This window comes from Peromyscus leucopus, chromosome 5 (genome assembly GCF_004664715.2).
Source record: "Peromyscus leucopus breed LL Stock chromosome 5, UCI_PerLeu_2.1, whole genome shotgun sequence".
In the NCBI taxonomy this organism is placed as follows: Eukaryota; Metazoa; Chordata; class Mammalia; order Rodentia; family Cricetidae; genus Peromyscus; species Peromyscus leucopus.
Genome location: NC_051067.1, coordinates 44,537,998 through 44,559,729, shown reverse-complemented (window position 1 = coordinate 44,559,729; position 21,732 = coordinate 44,537,998). Strand labels below are relative to the sequence as shown.

The following is a 21,732-nucleotide window of genomic DNA, read 5'->3' as shown; positions in this document are numbered from 1 at the left end:
TGGATTCTCAGGGTCTTGGTATTATTCAACAGCAAAGCCTTCTGCTGAATCCTGATACAACAGAGCCTACACGGATGGAGTCAAAACCAGCTATATATACTTTATCCTACTGCTAGTAATTAACCTGACTTCAATAACTGCAAGTCGACAGTCCCGCAGCAAATTAGTCATCAATAACTAATAATTAGATCTCCAAGACATATTTCTGATCTATCTTGTAAAGACAAAATAGAAAAACCATTCAAAGATTTAAACCTCCTCATTGTTCTTTTAAACCAAATTGAGACTGGAAGGAACCAGTGGTGGAATGCTTACTTAACAAGCCAGAGAACCTGGGTTCATTCCAAGCCCTACCAAAAAAATTAATTAATTAACAAACAAACAAACAAAAACAATCAAGCTGAATGCATCATCAGAAACACTGATTTTGTTTCTTGTATTTTCAGATACAGTCTCAATGTAGTTTGTGCTAACCTTGACCAACTCCTGTCTCAACATCCTGAGTGCTGACTCAGTCTACCTAGAAATTTTCTTTTTAAAAAAATCTTTAGGGGCTAAGGAATTGGCTCAATGGTTAAAAGCACTTTTTGCTCTTTGCAGAGCGTCCAGGTTTGATTCCCAGCACCCACATGGCAGTTCACAACTGTCTGTAACTCCAATCCCAGAGCATCTGACACCCTCTTCTGATCATCTGACCTCAGCAGGCACCAGGCCAGCATGTGGTGACACACATATATACAGCAAAACTCTCATAAAATAAAATATTCGAAGTTTTTTTTTTTTTTTTGAGAGGAGAAATAGCCAAGGAAACAAAACTGACACTTAAGTACCCTTAAAGGGTTAATTTTTTTTTAAACAAAACATGTCCATATGAGAGGTTTCACGAACACCAACTGAAGTTGAATACACCACAGTATTATAAAGACTTTCAAATCAGTTCAGGGTATGAATCCAAACTGACTTTGATGCAAAACACTTAAGTTTTTGAAGCATTTGCTTCCTATTCCATCAGCAAATCACTCAAGTGTTGGGGGGTATTTGTTTCCTAATCCACCAGCGGGAACTATTACAAGGACTTGCCTGTGAGCCTGTATGCTAGTTAGGCCATGGATCAGTGCCTACCATAGGAACACTACACTCAGTACCTTTCTTTCCTTCCATCAACACACTCACATTTATTACATGGCTTATCAGGAAGATGCTAAGAATTCACACACCTCAACAATCAAATAGTAAAGAAAAATTCATTAAACAGCTTATAAGGATAAATTAATCTAAGAAAGCTGATGAAATAAAATGCATGAGTTGGGAACTGGAGACACAAATGCAAACAAAGAACAGGCTGGAAGGTAGAAGCCTCTAGAATGATTTCAATAGTATTTTGAGTATAGATACATTTCCTTTAAAAAAAATCTACATTGGTAATTCATTAGTATGTGGGCTTGGAAAATGTCATATTTATGTTTCTTATAGCATAGCACATGGTCTATATTATTTATTCAAATGAAGCATGTAATCCAGAAACAGCAACAGTTCCTATGTTCACTCAACTCTATCTTCCCTTCACTTAGCTATTCAACGATTATTAAGTGTCTATAAGTATCCTACACAAATACAGTGTTGAGCACTAGGGCCCAATGGTGGGCAAGACAGGCTAGATGCCACTGTGGAGCTTACAATCTTGTCTACTCATTGAAGAGCCAATCATCTGGCTCTACGACTAAACCTAGCAGAAAATAAAACTTTCTGCACTAAGCTGGACAAGTGAATTCATGTTCCTCAGCAGTATGTACATTTGCTATCTTTCTAAATCTTGTTTTTCAAATAAAACTAGCCATTAATTCTGGGCCCCAAATTTTAAGCAGAACATTTGACAAGCAACACAATGCAAAACAAACAGCAATAACAACAAAAACCTTAAGACCATACTTCATTTAAAAAAAAAAAAAGGAAAAAAAAACAGACAAGCTTTTGATCCAGAGAAGACTTAGAAACATGACAACCATCTTCCATGTTTTAAAGAACTAGTATAGTACACAAATTTGTTTTGTACCATTCCAAAGCATTATAGTTGGAAAATGCATGGATGTGGATTTCTGTTTCAGTAAGATTTTTAACAATTCAAACTATTCGGAATTCAACCACCACTTTAGATTTCTGTAGGGTTGTATACTTTATAAAAGGCAAAATTTCATTTATCCCTTGAAATTATTCTTTTTTAAAAAGACAAGTATTAGGTATTATTATAGTTTAGCAAAAAGTCCTCAATGGTTTTGCTAAGAAACTGAACAAATCATACAAGAAAAGAAACTGGGCAAACAGTGCCTGAACTCAAGTCCAATCCAGACTGCCCAAGCATAACGTGTTCCTACCTACTGATGTATTCAGGCATGAACCACATGGCCAGCTGTCAGAAATGATGGGCAATATTATCGGAAAGCTCCTTCCCAAATGAGCCCTTTGGAAATCAAGCTGGTCAATACACACACCATGAAAAGACTCCCCGGTGAGTGGACTTTCTACATGCTAGCTCCATGAGGACAGTAACTGTGTTCACTGCTCCACTGCAGTGCCTGAACTAGCGCTGGCATGTAGTATGTGCACTTAAGAGATTTACTAAGCATGCACAGTGCTAATCACACAAACTCTATAGTACACACTTATCACCAATGTGTAACAAAAAACTCACTAAGATATCTAGAAACACAAACCCATTGTTAAAATTGCCATTAACACACTTAAATTGCTATCTAAAGTTATGAATCTAGTCAGTGTGCAAAACAAACTGAATTGCAGAAAATGAGAACTTTGGCAAAGGTAAAATATTACAAGTAAAAAGTAACATCATATAAAAAGCACAAGTCAAATTGCTGCAGAGTTGTCAGTTGCAAAATTCTTAAAACTGGCATTTTGTGCGTACTTGAACACTATGAAGAAATGTATACAGATCGATCTGTATGGTTTAAAGACACTTGGGCATTCTGCTCACAACTTGACAGTTTGTAAAAGATCTGCAAATTTCACAGATGCATGCACTACACTGAGCACCAGCATAACCAATCCCTACAGATGGGTATCCATTTGGCATTACCACAAACTAAGACAAACAGAAAAATAACCCCAATCCTGAAACTAGCTTATAACACCACAAACCATAAAGCCTAGAAGACCCAGATGTGTTAATATAAGAATCTACAAAACCTACAAAGTACGCAAAAGCCACTTCTACCTCACTCTACATAATAGACAGGTATCAATATACACATTTGAGACTAGTATTGTATTATAACAAACAAGGCTTAACAGCCATATAAAAACTTTACTCCAATTTCACCAGATTAAATCATATCTGCAAAAACTTCTGAACACACTCATTAGGATTATTATCACTTAAAAGGTCTAAACCTTACAGCGAGCAGTTTCAGGTTTATAGTGGTCTGAGAATTTACTAAGCCATTCACTCGGTTACATTGTACCACTGTATCCATTTATATTATAGGCAACTGAGCGTTGAACATAAGGCATTTTTTTCCTCCTTTTTAAAACCATGAGTTTGAAAGAACAGGTAAAAAGCCAGCCGACACAAAAATATCTCAACTGTTCAACTTTAATTCCTTTCCTTCTCTTCAAACTCTATTACTATCAACGTCTACTTACACGTATTTCGAGTATTAAAATAAACTTTACAAAAGCTGCTTTTCCCATCCTCGTATTAACTACATGAAATATCTGCAATCCTTACCTAACTCTGACATCACCACCCGATTCTGATTGCTCTTTACAATGTAAATCCCTGTACTGCGATCCATTAATAAATAAGCAACAAAGTAACCTTTTCTCCATAAAACAGGTTTCAAAAGTATTAAGACGAATTAAGCTACTCCTAGGGTTTATCCTACTCCTAGGGTTTATCCTAACTAGAAATGCTGAGAGCAGTTTACAGAAACCTGCTAACAGTTAAAGCAACAAGTTTAAAACTTTGAACACTCAGAAACCGTCCCTGCTGAAGCTGGTTGCTTGGTCCCTCCAGCCCCCAAAGGTTCGCATAGCACCCCTCCCCACTAGAAAACCCTCCTCTGGTCCGGGAAGAGGACCTGAGGCACCCAACCCCTCCCTAGGCCTCCTAGGGGTAGGGGGCAGGACTCACCTGAGCACTGGGCTGTAGGGGCTGCGCGAGCGCCGCCAGCTGCTGCTGCTGTACGGGCTGGGGGACACGTCGCCGCCCCGCTCGTAGGAGCTGTGGCGGCTGTAGCTGGGCGAACGGCGCCGGCTGTAGGGACTCGGAGAGCGCGGCAGCCTCCGGGAATAGGGACTGCTGCCACCTCCCACCGGGCTGGGAGACTTGCGACTCCGGAGGCTCTGCGAGGCCCTGTGGGACACCGGGCTTTCGTCCCGGCCTCCTAGCGGGCTCAGGGACCGCTGCCGCCGCCTGTAGGCCTTGGGCTCGCTCTTATCCTCTCGGTAGGCCTTGGGCGGCTCCTTATAGGCCGAGGGCGGCTCCTTGGACGACTTAGTCCGGCTGCGGTGGGCCTTGAGGTCCCGGTCCTTGCGGCTGCTGCTGCTGCTGGACGTAGCCGACGCCCTCTTGCGGCGGCCGCCGCTGCTGCTGCTACTGCCGCTCTTGCCGGCCTCGGCCCGCTCCTCGCCGCTGTGTCCGTGGCGGCCGCGGGCCTTGGAGGCCTCGCTGCCGCTGCGCGTCCCGTCCCGCCGCCGGTGCTCGCGGTGGCGCTCCTTGCTGCGGCCACTGCTGCTGCGGCGGTCCCGGCGCGGCCTGCGCTCCGACCCCTCCGCGCGCCGCTGCGTGCCGGAGGAGGAGGCCGGACTCCCGCCGTTGCCCCCCGTTCCCCCGGCAGCCGTCGCCGCCGTTGCCGCGCTGGCGCCCCCCAGCAGCAGCCCCTGCTCGGACTGGGAGCTCACATCCTCGTACTCCACCAGCGGGGTCACACCCCCGCCGCTACTGGCACCGCCACCGCCGTCCTGCTGCGGCTGGGGCAGCGAGAAGACCCGGCGCTTCTCCGCCTCCTGCCCGGCGCGGGGCCCGCGGCGCCGCTTCTGCCGCCCTCCGGGGCGCCTCTTGCCTCTCGCCAGCCGCTTGACCTCCAGAGGGGGGCCCGGGCTGAAGCAGGAGGAGGAGGCCGCGGCGGCGGCGGCTGCGGCGGCGGCCGCGCCGGGGGCAGCCAGGAAGAGCAGAGGCGGCGGAGGCGGCGGCGGTTGCAGGAGCTGCGGCTGCAGGAGCGGCAACAGCAGCGGCGGCTGCTGAGGGGACAGGAATCGCCTCCGCTTGCGGCGCTCCTCCAACTTCTTCTCGGCCCAGCTCAGGCCCCCGCCTCCCCCCAGCGCCGTGTCCGAGCTGCTCGGCATCGCCTAGAGCCCGCCGCGGAGTGCGGCGCGGGTGCGGCCTCCTCCGGGGTCAGACCCTGGCCATGTCCCCCGCCGGGAAGGGGGACGGCAGCAGCGGCGGAGGGGTAGAGAGCAGCAGGGCCGGCCGGGAGCCGCGCCACGATAATCCGGATCGGGACGCGCGTCCCCGGTTCCAGTCGCGGTGTGTGCGCAGCGGCCTCCGGGCCTGGCGCGGGAGGATCCTGTCCTCGGCAGCAGAACGCCGGCCGCGCCGGGCGGCGGCGGCGGCCTCGGGCTCCGGCGGCGCAACGCGGAAGTGCCACCGCGGGCCGCGCTTCACTCCATCGTCCTGACGTCGGGGGCGAGCTCGCGGGAGGGCAGTGGGCGCGACCGCAGCACGCCTCCGTCGCCCGCCGCTGCGCGTCCACGTCGTCCTGTGGCGGCGGCGGCGGCGGCGGCGACACCCCGCGGCGCTCGGACGGGCCTGGGCCTCGCGCCCCGAGGGCACTGCGCGCAGTTTCCGGAGCGGGGGCGCGGCCCGCTGTCCTCCGCCCCTCCACGCGGGCCCCGCGCGCGCCGCTCGCCCCTCCCTTCGCTCCGCGTTCTCCCTGCGGGAGGGCGACGCGACTGGCTGGCGGGGCCCTCACCCGCACCACCCCCTCGCCGCGCTCCTCCGGCCTTTCCCCTAAGCCCGACGCTAGGCCGGCGGCGCGCACGCTCGTCACGTTCAGGAACGCAAGCAGGGAGTGGCGGCGCCGTCCAGGGAGGTGGGAACGCAGGCGCGGCGCGGCGGCGTGCTCGCTCCCGCCGGGTTCCCCCCCCCCCCCGCCCCGGCCGTCGGCGGAAGTGACGTCAGGAGCCGCTCCGCTCCCGGAAGGGGTGGGACAGAGAAGCGGGGTTAAAGAAAGGAGAGGAGGCGTGGGCTGCGCCGTGGTGTCCCGGCGGCGCCAGCCATGGTGCTGGTTGCTCGCCTCCAGTGAAAGGTCATGGCAGGACCCGGGCGAGCCTTGACGACTACTCTTATCCCAGCCTCGGGATTGGAACAGCTGTGAGAGGAGACGAGACTCCCCGCAGAGGGCGGAGATGACGTTAGCCTGGCCAGACACGTACGCCCAAGTTCAAGGACCCATCGTAACCTAAAAATATACTTGGTGATCATAGCTTCGAGCTTCCGCAACACTGAAGTTCTCTTTTTAAAAGCCTTAAGTCAATCTGGAGAATAAGTCGAATGTCAAAGGACTACTGAAAATCCCAGGGACTGCTGCTCTCTTTGTACTTTCACCTTTACATCTAAACCAACAAGGCTGTCAGCTACATAATGCCCTCACATCCCATCTCTTTAAGATTGCCCTTCAGCTAGAGGCTGAAGGATCAACTAGGCATTCAGGATAATTAGATTAAAATCTAAATGGCTTATTGGCTTTTAGTATGGTTGGAAAGAGGCTAAACTGTCTGCTCAGTGGTTACATATAGTTACTCCAGATCATCAGCTAGTTCGTTGGTAGTTCTTAAACACTTAGTAATTTAATCGAGTTCAGCGTATCACAAACTGATGGAAGCTCAGAGTTCACAGAATAAAAAAGATATTTGCTAGAAGATAAAGGAATAGGTTTGAAATTGAGAAATATCTGATAATGGCAGGCCTGAGTGGATCATCAGGGGGACCTTTTTACATAGCCAGGTGGGGAGGTGGTGGGGGAGGAAAAGGTACCAGGAAACTGAATTTTAAAAGTATGTTGCCTAAAGCAGATTTTTTTTTTCTTTACAATATTGTTAATTGGCACTTCTGTAGCTTTGTTGTACGAATCCTAATTGGTTTTAATAATAAAAACTGAGAGCCAGATATCGGGGTAAATGCTTAAAGATCAGAGGAAACTAGCCACAGCCACTTCTCACCTCACCAACTCCTCAGCCAAAAGGGGTGCGAGATCTTGTCTCCACAAATCCTTAGACTAAGTGCCTCTAAATCCTCAGCCAAAAGGGTGGAACTCCTCATCTGCCTTATATTCCTTTCTCTGCCTAGCCATATCACTTCCTGTCTCAACCTTCCTAATGCTGGGATTAAAGGTGTGAGCCATCATCGCCTGGCTCTGTTTCTCTTTAGACTAGATTAATTTTATGTAGTCTAGGGTGGCCTTGAACTCACAGAGATCCAGAGGAATCTCTGCCTGCCAAATGCTAGAATTAAAGGTGTGTGCCACACTGCCTGGCCTCTATGTTTAATCTAGTGGCTGGCTCTGTCCTCTGATCTTCAGGCGAATTTTATTTGTTAGAGTACAAATTATCATCACATAGCTCCTTAACTTAGAGAGTGGCTTTTTTCAGAAAAAATAAGATCAGCCTGCTGCATCATGCTGCTTTTTAAAGCCTGGTGCACATGTCTATTCCCAACAAGAGAGGCTGAAACAGGACAAGGAAGATGGTGAGTGTCTAGCCTATCTGAGCTCTACATAATGACCCACCCTCATAAAAAGATAAATAAACCTGGACCAGAACAGAGGAGGCAAAATGAGGTTTGTACAGTAGTTCCTCCAGCAGGAGCTACACCACTTAAGAATGCCATCTATCTTGTCCCTACAAAGGAAACTTGATCTGTAGTAAATGGATAGGACCTAGTCCAGGCTTCAAGCCGAAAACTTATGAAAATATTTTAGTGGGTTTCTGCCATCCATGTTTCCTCAAAATCCTGATTTTGGAAAATGGGTAAATGGAGCATATTAAGTTCCCCAGAGGCACTTTCCCAACTTGTTTGGAAAGGCTTTTAATAGAATTCAAGCTCCAAAACAATGGACATGATCTTTAAATTAGATGTTTCTATAAGACTATCTGCTACTTGCATAGGAAGAGATTTTAAATTGTCGCCTGGAACTTTTTTTTGCAATTTGCTGTTAGTGTGCTTTTCATGTAGTTAGGTGTCTTTATTGCCCCTGTGATTTTAGAAAATGTTTTTCTTTGTTTATCTGAAAAATCATTATCATACCACACAAGCTATTCTTTAGTTTGGGCCTGATTAGGGGGGAGGCGGTATCTCTGTTGTTAGAGAGCTTGCCTGGTATGCTCAAAACCCTGGGTTTGAAGCCCAGTCACACAAACTAGAACATGGTAGTTGACACCTGCATAGTGGGTAGGTAAGAAACTACGGTGCAACTTTGGTGTAGTGTTGAAGAATATCCACACTTAATCTAGAAAGGCTATTAAAATTTCCCCCCCTTCCAGTAATATATCTGATTTACATATTTTACCCAAACAAAATATTCAAACATGGCATAAAAAGTCAGAAGAATGCAATTTGACATTAAAGAGATGATTCAGCAATTAAAGAGCATTTGCTTCTCTTTCAGAGGTTCAGATCCCAGAACCTACATGGAGGCTCACACTCATCTGTAGTTCCAGGGAATCCAGTGTTCTCTTTCCGTCTCTGAGGGCACACACATGCCAATACACACACACAGACACACAGACAGACAGACAGACAAACAGACACACACACACATTAAAAAATACAAAAATCAAATTTCAATTACATTAATCTGGGCAATAAAAAGAGGTTTGTAAACCCAATCTCAGGACTTAAAAAGTAAAGGCGGGAGAATCAGGAGTTCAAGGTGAGCCTTGGCTACGTAACAAAGTTCAAGACCAACCTAAGACACTTCAGGCCTTGTCTGGAGGAGGGAAAGGGTGATATGGCAAAAGGTAAAACAATAAACCTCTAAATGTTTTGGTTTTGTAACAGTTACTTTTTCTTTTTCTTTCTTTTTTGGACGGGGTTTCTCTATGTAGCCTTGGCTGTTCCTTATAGACCAGGCTGGCCTCACAGAGATCCACCAGCTTCTGTCTCTGAGGTGCAGGGATTAAAGGTATATGCCCAGCAAAAGAGTTACTTTAAATAAATAAGGTTTGGGGTTTTTTTTCTTTTTCTTTCTTCATTTTATGTATCTGTTTAAAGGCCAGGCTGGCCTCAAACTCACAATGCTCCAGCTTTTGTCTCACAAGTCCTGGGGTAACAGGCAGACACCAGTTTGTTTGTTTGTTTAATTTTCTCAAATTTCATTTCTAATATAGTAAAAGTACCATTAGATACATTTTTTTTCAAAGTATTTTGTGGTTTCCACCAATATTTAAGAGTATGGAGGACTTTGGGCCAAATGCTACACTAAATCACAAACATAAAAAACTTGATTGTTGCCCTCAAGCTTGTAAATGATACACAGTTCACAAGAAGGCCACACGCTATCACTCCTTGATCCTGTAAATAGGAATTTAACAGTATGTGTCAACCTTTAGAGGTTGGTTGGTTTAGAGTTTTTCTTAGTCTTGAAAAAACTTTAAACTCTTAGCCTTTTTATTCTCCATCATACACATACACACACACACACACACACACACACACACACACACACACACACACAAGATACCAGCATATTACTATTTAAATTAAGCTAAATGAACTTTTGAATAAGTAAATACCTGCTGCTGGTATTTACTGGACACTTTACTATGCACCACATTCTATGCCAAGTATTTTCTCATTTAATTCAACAGCATTTACAAGTAAGACAGTCATAGTCTAGTTTTTTCCAGGGGTTGGTCCTGGTTTACACTGCTTGTTCAAGTTAATAGACCTCCCTTTCAATCCTGAGTTTTCCCTCCTTGTTACAAATTATCATGTCAATCTTCCTGAAAAAATTATCAATGGTTACAAGTGAGAGTAAGGCATACAGAAACTAGCCCAAAGTATACTTCTAGTGAATAGAACTCATTGATCTGTCCATATTTGATGACCATACTTTCAAAAATGCAAGCTGTTTTACAATGACATTACTGCTCCTGAACTTTCTATTGAACCCAATGGTGGTAATATATTCCAGAATTAAAATAGAAAAGTATAATGCTGCTATAGCTTTAATGTTTCCTTAAAAAATCTGTGTGCTAGAAACTCAGTGCCCAAATAATATGTTAATGGTAACTAAAGACTGCACCTTTGGGAGGTAATTGGAATTAGACAATGTCACAATAGCTAACTCTCATGATGAAATTAGTAGCTTTATTTCATTTTTTTGTTTAGTTTTAAGTTTTTCACCGAATTTTTATTGTTTGTGTGTATGTGTGTGTTTATGTGTGTGCACTAGCCAAGTCTACATAAGGAGAACCTGCCTCAAAATAAATAAGGAAATAATGTGCTGGCAGAAGCAACTTATGGTACATAAGGTTTATTTTGGCTCTCAGTTCTAGGATACAGTCTAATGTGATAAAGAAATCACAGTATAGATGTAGGCATAGTTTTCCTGTCCTGACCACCTGCTCCCAAATTACCAGCAGCCACTTCCCAATAACTGACTCAGAGACTTAATATAAACTATAAATGCTTGGCCAATAGCTCAGGCTTGTTACTAACTAGTTCTTACAATTTAACCCATTTCTATTAATCTATGTGCTGCCCCTAGGCTCATGGCTTTTACCTCTATCCCATTTTGTGTGTTTGACTTGTTCTTCATCTGGCTGGTGACTACACTGATCTGTCTTTCCTCATCCCATCATTCTCAGTTTGGCTTTCCTGCCTAACTTTATCTTTTTCAGCTATTAGCCAGTCAACTTGTTTATTAAACCAATCATAGTGACATATATTCACACAGTGTACCAATGGATTATTCTACAGCATATAGGAGCTTGAGGAGACTGGTCACATTGCATCCACAGTCAAGAAACATAGAGGGATGAATGAAAACTTGTGCTCAGTTTGCATTCTCTTTCTCACCTACTTCGTCATTTTTTTTTTTTTTTGTTTTGTTTTGTTTGGTTGGTTGGTTGGTTTGGTTTTTCAAGACAGGAATTCTCTGTTTAACAGTCCTGGATGTCCTAGAACTTGCTTTGTAGACCAGACTGGCCTTTAACTAACAGGGATCCTCCTGCCTCTGTCTCCCAAGTGCTGGAATTAAAGGCATGAACCACCACTGCTTAGCTCCCCAACAACCTAGACCAGTGAATGGTGAAATGGTGACACCCCCTTCACACAGCAGGTGGGGCTTTCCATCTCAATTGACCTAACAGAATAATCACACATAGGAATGCCCAGAGGCCCCTTTTCTAGGTGATTTTACATCTCATCAAGGTAACAATTGAGATTAACCACCACAACTTCTTACATGAATAATAGTTTGATTATAAATAACAATATCCTGATTTAGGCCAGGCATAGTGGCCCATATATGCCTATAATCAGAGCACTTGAGATGTGGAGGCATGTTTGAGGCCAAAGTAGGCTCTATGAGACACTACTCCCCCCCTCCCCCACCCCCCCCCCCCACCCCCCGCCAAAAAAAAAGGAAATCAAACAAACAGAAGCCCCCAAACAATATGTTGATTTTGTTGTAAATTTAAATGGGCTTAGATAAAAACTATATCATTCAGCATTCATTGAAGATAAAGGAAGTAGCTATTGGTTCCCGAGAATGAAATGTAAGTGAAAGTTGTGGAGTATAACTTTTGGAAATATTTCCTAAAATGGAAGAAAGCCTAGAGTCACCTAGAACACAGACCTATAGTACACCTGTGAGAGTCTCTAAAGGAAAGTTAGGCTCCTAACAGCTTCTTTTCTTAGTTAAGAGTTCAATAACTATGAACTATACTAAATCTTAAGCAAATTGCAGATTAAATTCATAGTATTACTAAACTACTTAAATAGTGCAATGATTTCTCAAGTTACAGTGCTTACATTATGAAAAACAAAGTGTGAAATACCTATAGAAACAAAATACAATGAATTATATTTGAAAATCTGAGCATTATGCATTAGTGGCTTTAAAAGTGCAAGTACATGTTTTCATTCTATAATAGCATTATCAAAAACCAAAGATTTAATTAGTATTCATCTATCTTCTGGATCTGATATTATCTTGTTTACAACTTTGGTCAATCTTTGTAAAAAAAAATCAGTAAATGGTTCTTTTGACCCAAGAATGCTTTCATATATAGCTCAGTTGGTTTCCCTCATTCTGTAATCTTTTCCCAAGCATTTAAGGCTGCTGTATGGCATATGGATAATGTATGCCCATCAAAAGTAGATTCTGCATCTATATCAGCAAAACAGCCCTCACCAGAATTTGATTTGGGGAGATCTTAAAACCTCTATTCTTACCTTGCTGCTCAAGGAACTTAGCTTCTTCTCTCAACCAACTTTTTCATGTAATTGCTGGCTATATTCTAGTACAGTTGATACTAACTGGTTCCAGTCATTTGGTGTGATCCTATTTCTAGAAGACCATGTATTTAACAACTGTTTCACATATGTTGAATGTATACCATAGGTAACTACAGCTTCCTTGATGTTCTTTAAATCTCTCATATGTATAGACTCCCATTTATATTCTACATATCCTTCAGGATATTTATCAGTTGCTGTCTTTTCACAAATGATAATATGATATACCATAGCATGGGAACTTGTGACTTTTGGTAAGTCATCTCTAACACTGTAGAGAACTGGTGATGTTATAACCTCTCTAACCTCTTCCTTCTGAACATTAGCACTTTTATTGTCAGTCCTGTAAAGCATGAAATCAATTAACCACAGCTTTTTCTAAATTCTCTACTTCCTGTACCATAAATTATTCCAGTGACTTCATGGAATCAAAACATTTTTATGTTCATCATAAACATATGATTCCAAAGATTTCATTCTATTTATTAATGATGAGTGTTCATATATATATATATATATATATATATATATATATATATATATGTATATATATATATATATATATATATATATATATAACTGTATGGCATTAAGATTGCCTTGCAGGCTTAATGTTCTATCCCATAATTTTTCACATTTATTTTCAATGGACTTAAATCTCATTGTCAATTCATTATTAGTGGACTGAAGTTCATGTGGTAAATTAGCAGATTCTGAAGAATAAATACTTTGGTTTAAGTTGTCATTACCACTTTGCAAAGTCTGTATCAGTCCCATTAATGTCTCATATTTGGTGCTGTTATTAAACCAGTTTTTTAATGATATGATATGAATTACTATGCTAATTACCATTATGGCAAAAATTGTATGCAGGAAGGTCATATATGTCTTGTAAAATTTCATCCATAGCATAAACAAAGAAGTTTTTAAATTCCTGAATGGTCATATTATCTGCTATGGTGTAAGAAATACTTAAATTTTGTAAAGAAAAATTTTTTCATTTTGTTTATTAATCAGTTTAAGGTATAAAGTTATCAAGTAATTTGCCTCCGATAAAATCCTCGAGAGATTGTCAGTGTCCAGATGTCCTAAGCACTTAATTAACCAGGTAAGGTGAATGGCTGGATCAGTTGATGGTTCTTGGCTGTAGTACCAATGTTCGGCCAGCAAGTGTCACAGGTCCTACAGCACTGCTCCAAAGGTGTTTGACCTATAAGGCTTAAGCAGTTATGTGGAACTAGTTTAAAAAGAAAGGAGTCACCTGCTGGCACACCCACATGCAACATGGTCACTAGTGGGCTGCCTCGGCCCATGTAGAAACACAGCAGTCACCTGAGAAGGTCAAGCACCTAAACTAGCCTCAGTGCCTGTGTGTACCTATGGAGAGTGCTGGTAAACTTGGTTCTCCAATCTTGCCTTGCGAAATTTGCCTGGGCTGAAGCAGGTAAGCACTGATTCCCGTTTTTTTGTAAATAAAGAACTGGGTTAGGCTATACCTGCAGTTCCAGGTGTGGGTGGGCAGGTGAGGCGTCTGGCTATTGGCCTCAATCCCTGACCTGAGACATAGCAGCGATAGCCACCATGCAGGGATTAGTGCTGCTACCTCATGGTGTGCAGGTCCTGGCACCCACGTAGAAAAGAGTAACCACCTTAGCTCAAAGTAGGGAGTACAAATTGTTGTGCCTGCATCACAAGACCCCTCAACAAGACCACCACAGAGCCAATATCTGATGCAAACACACAGAGGTTTATTGATTACAAGCTCGAGCTCGGACCATCGGGTAGAGGAGAATGGTCCTGAGCTATGGGGTAAGGGGTTTTTAAAGGGAAAAACTGCAAGCAGGGAGTTATGAGCCTCGGCGTCTCAGGATTGGGTAAGGGTGTGCAAACTTTGAATACATTGGATTGGGCCCTGGGCTGTTTGTGGTTGTTTTTGAAATTTTGTGATTTTTCCTGTAATCAAGTTCAGCCCCCAGTCAAGTCCTGTCAAAAATGGAGTTCTTTCTTAAAATCGAGTTAGTTCTGCTCTTGCATTCTCTCCTCTTTCTAGGACCTACAAGAACCCAATCATGGGTCTCAGTTCTGCTCTAATTCCATCCATCCTCTCATGGCCCTTTCAAACAGGGGCTGATAATAGGCTTTCCCCCAAGAATATTTGTATTCTAGTAACTGAACCTGGTGACCATCAGCTGAATAGCTCCAAGTCTTTCTTTCATAAATTGTACCAGCCTGTTCAAGATGCAAGGGCCAAAGATTAGGAGCAGTAGTAATATGAGGATGAGGCCCAATAAAGTAGAAATTAGAGTAGTCAGCTAGGGAGAGGCATTAAACCAAGACTCGAGCCATCCCTGATTTGCCTCTCGCTCCCTCTTATGCTTTGCTAGCCCTTCCCTCACTTTGGACATTGAGTCTTTTATTACTCCTGAATGGTCTATATAGAAACAGCATTCGCCGGGCGGCGGCGGCGGCGGCGGCGGCGGCGGCGGCGGCGGCGGCGGCGGCGGCGGCGGCGGCGGCGGCGCACACCTTTAATCCCAGCACTTGGGAGGCAGAGGCAGGCGGATCTCTGTGAGTTCGAGGCCAGCCTGGTCTACCAAGTGAGTTCCAGGAAAGGCGCAAAGCTACACAAAGAAACCCTGTCTCGAAACCCCCCCCCCAAAAAAAAAGAAAGAAAAAGAAAAAAAGAAACAGCATTCTTCTCCTAAGGTAGCATAGAGCCCTCCCTGTTGAAGAAAGATCAGGTCTAGACCTCTTCTCTTTTGTAGGACAACCTCTGCCAATGATGTTAGGAACTCCTACAGGAGAGAGATCGAGTTCTCTAACTGCTCTATGTCTATTTCTATGGTGGCATCTAGGCTGAGATTTTGGTTTTTGGTAATTAGGAAAGCTGCTCTTGTTCCTGCTCCTGCTAGACTGGTCCCCAATAAGATGCTTAAGGGGAAAGCAGTTATTGGCTCCCTTTTTGTTCACCTCAAGGTTGGGGCTTCTAATTTGTTGAACAATTCATCCTCCATGTGATAGATCAACTTGGGGACTAGTCTTACCAGAACACAGAAGCCCTTAGTGTGATTGAGAACCTGGACATGGGTACATGCTGTCAGCCCAGACGAGCATGCCCACCAAGTATTGTTGTGAGGGTTTAAGTATTTTGACCATGACAAGGTGGTATGAGCGAGGGTCTGATGGCAGAGGGCCTACTGTTCTTCAGGAACTACCTTGATACAGAGGCCTTGGCCTGAAACCTGTTGGAGGGTCAATGCAGCTTTAGACTGCCAATGGCACTGGTTGTGATCAGAAACCTTAATGTAATTACCCAGAACTATGATACCCTCATAGGACAGGGAAACAGTATCATAACAGAGCTAGCAGGAGGAAGTTAAGTCTGGCTTAGTGGAGTTCAAAACCAGGAACAATCAATGCACCAAATCAAGGAGCTGGTCTACTTCAACTGGGCTTACCTTGGAGGTGGTGGTGCCAGAGGCAATAAGAGGCATAGAAGTTGAGGTTTGGGGAGAAGTAGGCTTGGGCCTTGTGAACTCGGGCTTGAGTTTGGGCCCAGGAACAGGAGCAGGTTTGGGCTTAGGTTTGATCCCTCAATTAGGACCCACTGTCATAGATTGAATCCTCCTGGTTAGGAGTCTTATGGTGAATAAAGCCCCTGGGCCCAGTGCCCATCCAAAAACCCGAGCTTTGTCATAATCCCTAATTCCCCACATTTTCCTCTGGTCCAACTGACCTCTTTCCATTGTCCCTCTGGAGTGAAGGTTATTTGTACACGGTTGCACCAGCATTCCTGGCAGCCCCATGCAGGAAATGCTAAATATTGGCACTCTGGTAGGGGGAGGCACTTTAGGGAAATGTAATCTGTTTTAAGGGGAGGTGTGTCCATCATAAATGCCTAGTGGACATGTAGCCCCACTTGGCACAATAGTAGTCATTTGCCTCCTCCCACCCCCCACCCACACACATTTTAGGCTCTTCTTCCAGACCCTACCGGCTGCATGTGCTGGGCACACATAGAAATGCAGTTCCTTGCCGGGCGGTGGTGGCGCATGCCTTTAATCCCAGCACTCGGGAGGCAGAGGCAGGCAGATCTCTGTGAGTTCAAGGCCAGCCTGGGCTACCAAGTGAGTTCCAGAAAAAGCGCAAAGCTACACAGAGAAACCCTGTCTCGGGAAGAAAAAAAAAAAAAAAAGCAGTTCCTTGCATTGCAAATCCAGAGTGGAAAAATGCATGGGGGGGACCCAAGCTTCATTTGGATCATGAGGAGAGTAAAACTGACAAAGGTCTACAGTGATACTGGAGAACCAGGTGCCCAATGTCTAAGCCACCTTAGACAACTGAACTATGACTTCCTGGCTCTCAGCATTTATAAGTTGCCAAATCAAATTCAGGGGTGTGAGTGGGTTCCCTGAGGAACATCCCACAGATACAGTACATACAGTCATCTAGATTGGTAAGATTGCTGTTGCTTGGAACCTTGTCCAACTTGGAGTTTGAGTGGGTTGCTTGGATCTCTGACTTTCCCATTCATGTCCTCTGTAGTATTCCTTGAGTGCAAAGGGGTCTGCAGGCCTGGTGTGAGTTTAGTGGATGCAGGCTGCTATACCATCAACCTTCATGATGGTGGGTGTAGTCAGGAGGATGACAAAGGGCCCGTTCCACCTGGGTTCTAGTGTCGCTTGGCAATGCCTTCTGACATAGACCCAGTCCCCTGGTCAGAACCTGTGGGGTTTGGGAAGGACACCAGACTAATAAAGGGCCCTAAGCTTTAGCCAAACATGCTTGTGTGCCCATTGGACTCCCTGTATGGCTTCAAGGAGATCTTGGTCATCCAGCTCCACCAAGAGATCTGTTTGCAGGCTGGGAATAATAGGGGGTGGGGTGCCAAATGTAATTTCAAAAGGTGTAAGTCCTATCTGATAGAGTTTCTAACCCTGTATTAAGCAAAGAGGAGAATAGCCACCCAGTCCATACTAGTCTCTAGGGCTAATTTGGTGAGGGTCTCCTTTAGAGTTCTGGTCATGTGCTACATCTGTCCTAAACTCTTTAAGCACAATGGCCTAAATTCTTACTCACCTGGGACACAAAAGGCAGTCCATTGTCTGACCCTATCATAGCAGGAAATCCATACCTGAGCAAGATGTCTTCCAGAAGCTTCTTGGCCACCACCTGTGTTGTTTCATGGTTGGTGGGAAACGCTTCTCTCAATCCTGAAAAGTACCTATAAATACTAACATATATTTATATCCATACTTGCCAGGTTTTATTTCAGTGAAGTCTATCTCCTAGTAGGATCTGGATTTCTTTCCTCGAAGTCTTGTTCCAGGATTCTTTGAATTAACAACATTGTTGGTTAGTTGACAGGCTTTACATTTGGAAACGATGTCTATGACCTTTTGGTGTCCATCCCTGACTTTAACTCCAGATTGCCTCAGTAGGTCTTGCATTTTGCGGGGCCCCATATGGGAGACATGGTGAATCTTTTGAAGCATCTTTCATCCCAAGTATTCAGGCAAAATAACCTTGTTGTCTACCAATCATCATCCTTCTAGGCACTGCACCATGGGATGGGACTTTATCTAGGCAAGGTCTTCCTTGGTGTATTTTAGAGCCTCAGGTAGGTCAGGGGCCCCTGGATCTACTAGGACCAGACTCAGGATTGGGTTGATCTGCAATGCCACCTCCCAGGCAGTCTTATCTGCCAAATTATTGCCCTTGGGGATGGGCTCATTTCCCCTTTGGTGCCCTGGGCAATGTATTATGGCCACCTTTTTGGGCTTCCACAGGGCCTTGAGAAGGGCCAGGATTTCTTTCTTATTTTTTATAGTCTTTCCCTCTGCAGTCAACAGTCTCCTCTCTTTATATATTGCCCTGTGCACATGGGTGGTGGCAAATGCACAGCAGGTGCCAGTGTAGATGTTAACTTTGTGTCCCAGTCCCATTCCAGGGCCTTTGTCAGGGCCACTAAATCCACCCTCTGAGGGGAGGTGCCTGTTGGCATTGGTTCAGTCCAGACTACCTCCTCTGAGGGGATGACTGCCGCCCCTGGGTACCTCTGTCCATTCTGCACAAAGCTGCTTCCATTGGTGGACCAGGTAACTTCCACATCAGGCAGGGGGGCATCCTTCAGATCGGGTTGAACACAATGTACCTGAGCCAAGATTCTGGAACAGTCATGTAGGGGCTTGAGTGGCCAGGTTTGGGGCTGTGGGCACCTGGAATGTTATTCTGGCAGGGTTGAACAGCAGGGCATAATAGTGAGTCATTCTGGCATTACTCAACGAGCTATCAGGGGTTGCTTGAGAACTCCCTCTAAAATGTGAGGGGTAGTTATGGTGAGGTTTTTGTCCCAAAGTCAGTTTGTCAGCATCCTTGACTGGTAGAGCCACAGCTGCTATTATGTGAAGGCATGGGGGGGTGGGCATCCAGCTGCAGCAGGATCCAGATTTTTAGACAGATAGACTATGAACTGTTTCCAGGGACCCAAGGTTTGGGTTAGGACACCTTTGACTATTCCTTTGTGCTTATCCACAAATAAGTGGAAAGGCTTAGTCATATCTGACAGGCCCAGTGATGGATCCTAAAGTAGGCTTTGCTTGAGTTTATCAAAACTGTTGGTGATGTTGAGTCCATAGAAAGCTGTGTCCCTCCTTAGTGGCCTCATATAATGGTTTAGCCAATTCAGCAAAACCTGGGATCCACAAGTGGTAAAAACCCACTGTGCCTAGGAACTCTCTCACTTGTTTGGCTGTGGTAGGAGTCAGGATCTTAAGTACCATCTACTTTTATGCATTCGAGAACCACTGCTGTCCTTCCTTTAGGATGCACACCAAGTAAGTTACCTGCTGTTGACAGAATTGGGCTTTCTTGGCTGAGGCTCAACAGCTCAAGGCTCCCAGGGCATGGAGCACCCATTTAGTCCCTTTTAGGCTTTCCCAGTCAGTGGCTGCAATTAGTATATCATCCACATACTGTAAGAGACTAACCTTGGGGATCTGTACTTGGTACTCACCCATGTCTTCATGTAAGGCCTCGCTGAAGATGGTGGGGGAATTTTTAAATCCTTGTGATAACCTAGTCTATGTCAGCTAGCCACTGATCCTGATTTCTGGGTTGTGCCACTCAAAGGTGAAGTACTGTTGACTCTTAGGGGCTAGAGGCAGACTGAAGATGGCACCTTTTAGGTCTAAAACTGTATACCACTGCCGATCATCAGGTAGGGAGCTAAGTAGGGTGTATGGTTTGACATCATCTGATAAATATCAATCACTCTTTTATTGATCTCTCTCAAGTCCTGGACTGGCCTATAATCATTAATGAGGCTTTTTAATAGGAGCAAGGGTGTGTATTTCACAGGCCAAAGGATTCCCAAGTCTAGTAGGCACTTAATGTGTGGAGTAATGCCCTTCTTGGCTTCCAGGAGCATGGAGTACTGGTGGACTTTGACTGATCTTCCCCCCCCCACCCCAGCTTGATTTCCACATAAACGAGAGGGCAATGCACCACCAGCCCCATCCACCCTTTTGTGACCCAGGACAATGGGAACTCCTAAAGCCTTCAGTTGAGAGTCAGACTCAGTCTATATTCTTTAGTCATGTCACTAGTCACTAATACATGAATAGGTCTCCCATCTTCATTGAGCAGTTTATCTCCTTCATCAGAAAAATGTATCTGGGCTCTTATTTTAGTCAGTAGGTCATAGCCCAACAACAAATACGGACATTCTGGGATTACTGGAAATAAGTGGGTTATCCGGCCCATTTCTAAGTCCACCATTCTTCAGGTAGTCCATGAGTAGGGCTTAGCCCCTGTGGCCCCTTGGACCCAAGTCTGCTTGTCTGTCATAGGTCCATCAGCCTTCAGTAACACTGAATTCTGAGCTCCTATTCCCCTCTACTTTTAGGGTTATCCTAGGTTTGGGGAGGGGAGCTGAATTCCATCTCCCCTAATCATTATCAATATCCCCCTGGTTAAGGACTTTAGTGACACCCTTAATCATCTTCTCAGGGCATTCCTTTGCCCAGTGCCCTTTCTTCTTAAAATAAGCGCACTGATTTTTCCCCAGCGAGGCCCTCTGTTACCTGTTGGTCTTTCTTCCTCCCTGACCACCAGTCGCTGTAATCTCTGCATTCATCTGGATCAGCAGTTGTAGCTAATAAAACACTAGCCAGATGCTGGCTCTGATGCATTTCCTTTTTTATCTCTTTTTCCTCTGCACTTTCTCTTCCATTATATACCTTCTCAGCCACTGTAACTAAATCTCTAATGCTTTTCTCTCCTAGGCACTCTAACTTCTACAGTTTCCTTTTAATGTCTGGGGCCACCTGATTAATAAAGGCTAAAGTCATGGCAGCCATGTTTTCTGGTGACTCTGGATCATACGGTGTATATCTTCTGAAAGCCTCCTGTAGTTGCTCCAGAAATGCAGCTGGGCTTTCATCCAGGCCCTGCCTAACATCATAAACCTTGCTCAAATTTGCAGGCTGGTGTGTGGCTGCTTTGAGACCTGTGAATAGAGATTGGCAATAGACTAAAATACTCCTCTTACCATCAGCTAAATTGTGGTCCCATTCAGGGCAGGGCAGGGGGAACCCAGCATCTATGAGGGCCTGGTTAGTGGTGGCTTCCCCAGTGGGGCTTAGAACCAATTTCCAGGCCTCTAGTTGAACTCAATTCCTCTCTTCCATAGTGAATAGGACCTGTAAAAGCTACTGGCAGTCATCCCAAGTAGGATGGTATGTAAAGAGAACAGTTTCAAGAAGTTTAATCAGGTCCTGAGGGTTCTCAGAAAATGGCCCCCATTAGGCCAGCATCAAAAGTTCGCACTAGCAGACAATTAACACCAAAAGTGGGACATTCTGCACTGCAAAAGTGACAAACTTCCCTTTGTAAATTTCAACCCCTTGATTGTGAGCAGTGGATATCATGTCCTTCCAATGGGCTAGACAAAGGTCTTTGGGAGAAGAGGGGGACAGTCCCATGGCATCTGTCACAGTCAAGTCTACAATAAGGACAATTAACACACTATACACAAGACCCAGGGAGCACGTGTGCGCGCGCGCATGCGTGCGCGCACGCGTGCGCACACACACACACACACACACACACACACACACACACACACACAAAACAACTCTGCACCAACAAGAGACAAACAACAAAGCTCCAAAAACAGTGATGGCTTGATGTTT

At 45.0% G+C, this 21,732-nt stretch overlaps 1 protein-coding gene across 1 annotated transcript in view; it reads right to left on the bottom strand.

The window, feature by feature from the left end:
* Cdk13 (cyclin dependent kinase 13) overlaps positions 1 to 5,817 on the bottom strand; it is a 106,134-nt gene extending 100,317 nt beyond the window's left edge. Inside the window, exon 1 of the mRNA XM_037206459.1 lies at positions 4,148 to 5,817. Coding sequence (XP_037062354.1) covers positions 4,148 to 5,361 — 1,214 coding nt within the window. The 5' untranslated portion in view covers positions 5,362 to 5,817. The remainder of the gene's footprint in view (positions 1 to 4,147) is intronic.
* Positions 5,818 to 21,732: the final 15,915 nt, after the last annotated feature.